At 38.5% G+C, this 8500-nt stretch overlaps 1 protein-coding gene across 1 annotated transcript in view; it reads left to right on the top strand.

The window, feature by feature from the left end:
* Nucleotides 1-8500, top strand: part of LOC106870147 (serine/threonine-protein kinase 3) — a 36984-nt gene that overhangs the window by 7771 nt on the left and 20713 nt on the right. The window contains exon 2 of the mRNA XM_014916148.3: nt 8244-8285. Within this exon, the coding sequence (XP_014771634.1) occupies nt 8244-8285 (42 nt within the window). The remainder of the gene's footprint in view (nt 1-8243; nt 8286-8500) is intronic.

The raw sequence follows: 8500 nt of genomic DNA, 5'->3' as shown, positions 1-8500 counted from the left end.
GACCTCTGAAGCCCAGGCTATTGCAGTATCTTGTCCTACATCTTGATGGCAAATTTGGAGTCCTTGGCACTATGAAGTGGTGCCCAGTTCTTTTTTTTTGTGTAATTGTTGATGCCAAAGTCTGGGACAAGTCCTTCGAGGATCTTCCAGATGAATATTATGGCATATCTTTCTCGCCTACACTCTAAGGAATAGAGTCTTAATCTCTTGAGTCTTTCCCAATAGCTTATATGCTGCATAGAGGCTATCTTCTTCATGTGGCTTCGTTGGATTGCTTCAAGTCCTGAGATTAATTTGACACTGGTTGGTGACCATAACTGAGAACAATAGTCAAAGTGGCTTAGGACAAGTGTCCTACAGAGGACTGTCATCGTTTCCTGATCTCTTGTTCTAAGAACCCATCCAGTCAGTCGCCTGCATTTCATTGCCAATGTAGTGTCATGTAAATGCCCAGGTCTCGCACTGACTGTGCCTCTGGGATGGCAATCCCTCCATGTCCAATGTATTTAATGGGTATTGCATTTAGTTTTGCATGCTGATAGCATAAGGCTTGAAACTTTGCAGCATTAAACTGCATGCTATTCTATTCAGCCCACTCGTATATTTCGTCCAGCTCACATTGCAGGTGCATAGTGTCTTCATGGTTCTGTATTACCTGTGAGACTTTTGTATCATCTGCATAACTTGTGATCGTGGCTCTCTGTGTGGCTGAGGGTATGTCTGAGAGGGCCATTATGAACAATAGTGGTCCCAAAACGGTGCCTTGCGGAACACCGCTCACTATTTGCGTGTCATTGGAGGTGGCCCCATTGGCTACTACCACCTGACTTCTATCCTTCAGAAAGTCATGAAGCCATTCTCCCAATTTTCCAACTATGCCGAGATCACACAGTTTGTGACATATCATTCCATGATCGACTTTATCAAAGGCCTTTGCAAAGTGGGTGTCAGGTAGCAAGTCATTTTCTTCAAGGAAGGCAATTAGTTTTCTTCTGACTATTTGTTCCATGACTTTGCTGATGTGCGAGGTCAGAGAGATAGGTCAGTAGTTCTTGGCCTCCGCTCTGCTACCTCCTTTATGAATAGGGCATATTTTACCCTCCTTCAGTTTTCTTGGGAGTTTGTCAGATGCAAGGAAGCTCTGAAAGAGGGACTGCAGTGGTCTTGCTAGGACTCGCTTACATACTTTTAGAAGGATTGCTTGGAATTCATCAGGGCTAGTAGCTGAGTTTGGGTTCATTTCATCTATAGCCCTTATTACATTGTCTTCCTTTATATCGATGTAATAAATCATCATTGCCTCTGTTTTTTTTTTCGTTTGCTCTCCATTTTTTTTCCTTTTTATTTTTTTTCCTCTCAATCTTTTCTTTTGAACAGTTCAGGCCCAGAACGTCAAAGACTTTTCTCTTCCTCCTGAACATCAAACTAATATATTTGCTTGTTGTTCCCTCACCTGTCTTCGTCTTTTGTTTTCTGTAAATTTGAACTGTGTGTGTGTGTCTCCCACTTAAACACTTTCTGGACCTTTGACCCAATCCCCAATCTGACACCTCCACACTTCTTTGTCTGGCTGAACTTGTTCTCTCCTTCAACTGCTTCTTGTTTGCAAGGAATTTTTACCAATAGATCTTGGGAGTGGCCATGGGAACGAGAACGGGCCCCCATTATGCGAACCTGTTTGTTGGCTAAATTGAGGCCCAAATATTCTCACGATTCACTGGTCCCCCTCCTTGGCTATATGGTTGTTATATTGATGACTGTATTGGTGCGACTTCACTCTCCTATGAATAACTGGACTCTTTCCTCTCTTTTGTCCAATCCTTCCATCCTGCCCTCGAATTCTGCACTATTTCCAATACTTCTGTCACATTTCTCGACATTTCTGTCAACATACACCACTCCACTCTCACTACCCCCATCCACTACAAGCACACTGACTCACACTCCTACCTTAACTTCTTTTCCTCCCACCCTACCCACACCAAGCTCACCATCCCCTACTTCCAATTCCTCCGTCTGCGCAGGCTCTGCAGTGACAACCATGACTTTGAGACTCAGTCTCAACTTGCGGCTCGCCACTTCATCCTTCATGGATATCCCCTCACCTCTATCTACACAGCCGTTGCCAGGGCTGTTCCATGGACTGTGCCTCTGCTCTCTCTCCCTGCACCTGCACTGCCATTACCTATCTCCTGTTTCCCCTCACCTACTACCCCTCCAACATACCATTCTCTGAGCCTTCTGGTGACTCTAATCATGATGTTGACTGGATGTTTGATTTTTATCACTCTCGGTACATGTCCTCTGATTGCACTGTTCTCAGATTGACACCCAAACACTCTGAAATATTCATACTGGAGCTTCCGGCGGAAATGCCAAATAGTACAGCCCTCTATCCAAACCACCTAGTAGCCTTCTCTGCAGATTCAGTAATGGAATTAATTTATGGCCTTCATTTTTGCTGCACCAGTAAGTAAGCTCAGTCAGACCTGTGCAGAGTGAATACTGCATGGAACCTTCGCCAAGTATTTCAGTTGCCCTGCATTGTGCCTGCTAGCCACGGTTTCTATATCCCTTATCAGTTCCTGGTATTTGGCAGGCCTTCTCTCATTAGCCTCCTCTATGTGTTCTTCCAATGGAATAGCTAGTTTCCACATGATAACTTACTTGGTAGAGTTTGAGAAGATTGCTATTTAGGTAGAGTGACATATGATGTGTTCTGGAAACTTTGTTTTGTGAGATCCATTCTTAGCTGCCAGTCTGGGGCAGTGGAAAGTGGGCATGAGCATTGATGTTTCAGTGCACTGGGCTTCTCTCCATCTTTGAGAAAAGTGATAGTCTTCATCCTTGATTGGGGTTTGCTGAATTCAGTGACTGTTATTATCACCTTCTCAATCACCTTGAGTGTTTGACTATGTTGTTAATGATAGTGGTCATCACCTAAGGTTACTAAGGAGATGTCAAAGGGATCCTCTTTCAGTGCACAAAGGACAGGAGGGTACTTTTGCTCCACATGTGAAAGCTTGAATGTGTTAAAGTGCTGGAGATAGCCTAGATCAGAAATCTGATGTGCTGGATGTCAGCCTTCCATAGATTTATCAAGTTATGTTCCACTGCTGTATGTTGAGCCACCACATTCCTTGTTGGTTGAGTCCCACCATCCTGCTTGCCTATGCAAACTTCTTGGAGATTTTGTTGCTCTTTTCCTTTGGGGTGAACAATCTGGTAGATTGGAAAGTAGCTCCAGCCTGAGTGCTCTATTGTCACAGTTCCAACAAGATCTCTCTGCCTCATTCCTTCTCCTTCTCCAGTGCAAATTTCAATGCCAGTTCCTGCTACTTTGGTGTCTCTGTAATCTCTGTTCTTCATGACTTTTCTTATTTCCTCTGAGAGGTGTTGAAGAGTAATCATAAGGTGTTAGTTGATCCAAATCCTGCTGATCTTCTTTAGGGTTTTCACAGTTGACATCCTGACATTATATAATTACAGGGGCCTCAAACCCCTGGATAGGATGGCATGCTATTATACCCAAGTTTTGAAGCAACTGGGTAATCCAAATTTGTCACTCTTCTTAAGCCAGTTCTCAAGGTCTTTGCTGGTTCTCTATCCATCGGGCTGCTGTATAAGAGTTTCTCCAAGCTGTTGACTGATTGTTCTGTCAGTGTTGAAAACTTTCCCATCACTTCCCTTTTTTCAGTACAATAGATTTTGACTCTCATGGGTTGAAATTCATTGTTGCTCATGGAATGAGCTTCTTGAATTTCTGAAAGATCTATCTGCCACTAGCATCTGTTGATAATTGTTACAGTCAGGCCATCCATGATTGTGGCTGATGCATGCTGGATTTTTGTTTGGAGTCCTTTGCACTTTATCTCTGCTGGCTTGACACCATGTTCATGGCAAAGGCAAAAAGGATTACTGAAATGATACCACCAGTTATAATATCTCTTTCCAACCTGTGCCACTCTGATACTATGGATCCTGAAATGATCTCATCTGGAAATTGTGAAAGTAATCCTGAATGAAGTTGATCTTTCTGGGGACAAGTCTTTAAGGAACCATCTCTACTAGCTTATGTGGCATAAACCTGTAGGCATTTGTGAGATCCAACCACAGTATCACCTGATCTCCTTTTCTTTTCTTTCTTTCTTTTAAGATCTGTGTGACTGCCTGTGTATATCCTAGAGTTTGTGAAATTATTTTCAAGGACAGCTTACACAAAATCACATGGACCTGAAAGAGTACCATTTTCAAGGCAAAAGTCATTTAGTAGTTTGATTTCGAATGCACCTTGGCTTTGTTCGACTGAAATGTTATCATTTCTTATTCTTACATCAAGAAGGTAATTAGCAAACTGTCTTTCATCAGAAGTACCTTCTGTAAGAATTCTTTGGTTATCAGCTCTTAGTATTTCCCAAAGAAACAGCCTCTTTAGTGTTGCATTAGCAATTTACAATCTTACACTATGATGTATAGCTTGAAAAAAGTGTTTCCAATCACCAAACAGTAATACAATGAGTTCACTGAAAAATCTTTTAATCTTGCACATTTAGCAAGCACCTATCAAGGCACTTGAGGATATGTTTACACCCCATAGTGGCCTCATCAATAACTGGAGGTCTGCCTGTTGCATAAATTTTATGTGGCATCTTTCTTTGTAAGATAGCATGTCAGTTCTGAAATCACATCATGATGATCTTAGAATGAAGAGTAAAGCAACTGCAATGTTTTCTTAAACCTGAGGTAATCAAGTTTGATGTTAATTACATATATTTTCCCTGTGCCTCCACTTGCATTCAAGCATAGAACTTTTTCTTCTTTATCATTTATGAACCTAGTAACTTCGTTAAAACCTAATCTTTATTCACTATTCAAAGTTGGCAGAAGTTCTTACAGTTCTTGTCTATTGAAAATTGTTTCTTCTTTAAGTACACTTGGAATATTAGCTACTTCAACTATACTTGTCTCTGGTAAAGGAATACCATAGTAGTTGTAGATCTGCAAGCTGTCATTGTCAAGCCTTTTCTGGATTTTCATGAGAACAGTGTTCAGATGGGGATGACTTGCTCATGATTCTGGTGCATGGTATCTACAGCAAGTTGGCGGGCTCTGAGGAGGCTAGGGATAAATGAGTGGCTGGTGAAAGCTGTACAGGCCATGTACAAAGATGCTGTTAGTAAGGTGAGAGTTAACAAGTACAGTGAAGAATTTGGTGTACAGGTAGAGGTTCATCAAGGCTCAGGCCTTTGTCCCTTCCTTTTCATCATTGTTCTCCAGGCCATAACAGTGTAATTCAAGATGTGCAGCCCCTGGGAACTACTATATGCTGATCATGTTGCCCTCATAGCAGATTCCATGTTAGAGCTAGAAGAGAAATTCCAGGTGTGGAAGCAAAACCTGGAATTTAAGGGCCTTAAGATTAATTTAGCAAAGGTTCTAGTAAACAAAAAAACTGTTTGATTTGTAGGAAAGGTGTAGGCAGGAACTCCATACAATGTACCCAGTGTAAGCTATGGACACACAAGAGGTGCAGTGTATTAATAGGGAGGTTATCAGAGAAGATGCCAAAGCAGTCAAGGAGCCTGGGCAGATCTTCAGCTGGCCAGCTCCTGTAAAACTGTCTAACCCATGCCAACATGGAAAATGGTTGTTAAATGATGTTGATGATGATATGCAGAAAAGTATTGAGTAATCATTCAATTTAATGTTTCACTGTGTTTATACTTAAAAATAACTATCAATACAATAGTTCCCTTTCCTAACATTAAAGACAAAATAAAAAAGACCCATTTTTTAATGAAGTATGTACTTATACCATTGGAGAAAAATTACCTGAAGTTACTACTGCAAAAAGCTGAAAGTTTCAAAAAATAAAAACTGAGGTGGAATATTTACCAGTGCAAAAATGATAAAAATATTATAAACACCTACAGATTCAAGATGGTCAATAGTCTACCACCCAATTCTCTCCCACAGTGTAAAGAGCGTCGTCTTTAACAAGCAATTGACTATTTTGCAGAATGAACTCAAGCAGAAAATTAACTATATTTACTGTCAGTGAAAAGTTATTTGTAAAGTTGAATAAAATAAGTAACCTCTAATAGATAAGTCAATCTTATTACCATCTCTTCCTTCTTAACTTGATCTCCGGACACTTACAAAAGAGACAAAGCATGTGACTTTAAATTAGCATGGGTTTAAAGAACTCTGCAACAGTCCTTGACGTTTTTGGAACTACACACCAAGTTTTCTTTTGTCCCTTTGATTAGGGTAGTACATGCACTGAGGAAAAGTGTTGTGCCTCTAAGCTGCAGGAAGGAGCTGAGATACGATATAGAAAACCTAGAAGAGCATCAAAACTGGAGAAAATCATGCGATAATAATAATCCTTTCTACTATATGCATAATGCCTGAAATATTTTGGGAAGGGATGAGTTGAGTACATTGATTCCAGTGCTTGACTAGTACTTATTTTATTGACTCTGAAAGGACGAGAGGCAAAGTCAACCTTGGTGTAATTTGAACTCAGAATGTAAAGAACAGGAAGAAATGTTACTAAGCATTCTGACCACTGCAGTAATAATTCTACCAGTTCATCATTTGATGATGATAATAATAATAATCCTTTCTACTAAAGGCACGAGGCCTAAAATTCTGGGGGTGGGGATAGTCAATTACATCGACCCCAGTACTGAACTGGTACTTATTTTATTGACCCTGAAAAGATGAAAGGCAAAGTTGACCTCAGTGGAATTTTTACTCAGAACATAACAACAGATGAAATATCACTAAGCATTTTGCCCAGCATGCTATCAATTCTATCAGCTTGCTGCCTTACGTAATAATAATAATAATAATAATAATAACCAGGCTTACCATCTCTACAGGAGGTGCAAAAAATCGTGCTAACTGGAACGACTCATGTACTAAGAAGAGCATTATCGCTGTGAAAACAACATCCATTCATGATTTTTTTTTTCTTAAATACATGTTTTACCTATGAATTTGCGTGTGTAAATTGGGAATGCATACAACGTTTCTCTGCCCTAGGTGTACGGAAAACACTCGGCGAGAAATGGGAAAAAATTTGAATAAAGAAGAAAAAAAAAAACATAATAATAATAATAATAATAAAATAATGGTTTCAAATTTTTCCACAAGTGCAGCAATTTTGGGGGGGAGGGGAATGCTACTAAGCATTTTGCCTGGCATGCTAATGATTCAGTAATAATGATAATAATAATAATAATAATAATAATGGAAAAAAAAAAGGCATTATTTTGCAAATTATAGTATGGTTTACAATGCGTTGCTTACCCATGCATTTTAATTGAACTGAATTAATTTTTTTTTATAAGTATCATCATTACAGGTATTTATACTCCTGGTGAAATTAAGAAATCAAGCCGTAAATAAATGAAATCCTCCAATCCATCACTGTACACACATGCATGCACATGTGCACGTGCGCACACACACACACTCACACAAAGAATCGTATACCTATGTATGTATGTATGTATTTATTTATGTATGCACACGTATCTATGTGCATAGGTACGCCATGATCTATACACATGCAGATAAGGGTCGATTCATATGAAAACGAAAGTGAACATGATAATATGACAACTTGCTTATCGGGAAATTTGTAAGTTCGATTAAAAAAAGTTCTTTTTTTTTTTAAGTATCATCATTATAGATATTTATACTCCAGTGAAATTAAGAAATCAAATTGTAAATAAACCCAACCCACGAATCCATCACTGCACACACACACACACACACACACACACACACACACACACACACACACACCTGCATATCTATGTATGTTTTTATTTATGTATGTATGCACACATGTCTACGTGTGTAGGTGCATCATGATCTATACACACTTATCAGGAAATTTGTAAGTTTGATTTAAAAAAAATTTTTTTTAAAGATAATCAAACCAAATGCTCATCATTTTGAGCCACTCACTCAATGAGTATTTCTACCAAGTGTCGTGAAAATCTGTTAAGCCGTTTTCTAGTAATTCTGCAAACACAGACAAACAGACAAAGATGAGTGATTATAATACCCTGCTTTTGCTTACGCGTGCAGGATAATAATAATAATTGAACATCTATTTCCTTACTAACTTCAACTTTATATTATGATATTAATATCATTATGTGTGTGTTTCTGCATTAAATAAATCTATTGCTTGTAAAAAAAAAACCTTTTATTTTCTTTTTCAGAGACAACAAAATAGACAACTGTAATGAGGAACACAAATTCAGGTTGGTTTTATACATGCACATGTATGTTTGTATGTATATATATATTATACATATATATATGTACATACATATATACACACACACACACACACACATATATATATATATACATATATATACATATATATATACATACATATATACATACATATATGTATATACATACATATATGTATATATATATATATATATATATATATATATATAAATACTGA

This window comes from Octopus bimaculoides, chromosome 3 (genome assembly GCF_046866305.1).
Source record: "Octopus bimaculoides isolate indiv1 chromosome 3, ASM4686630v1, whole genome shotgun sequence".
In the NCBI taxonomy this organism is placed as follows: Eukaryota; Metazoa; Mollusca; class Cephalopoda; order Octopoda; family Octopodidae; genus Octopus; species Octopus bimaculoides.
This window is presented reverse-complemented; position numbering and strand designations above follow the sequence as displayed.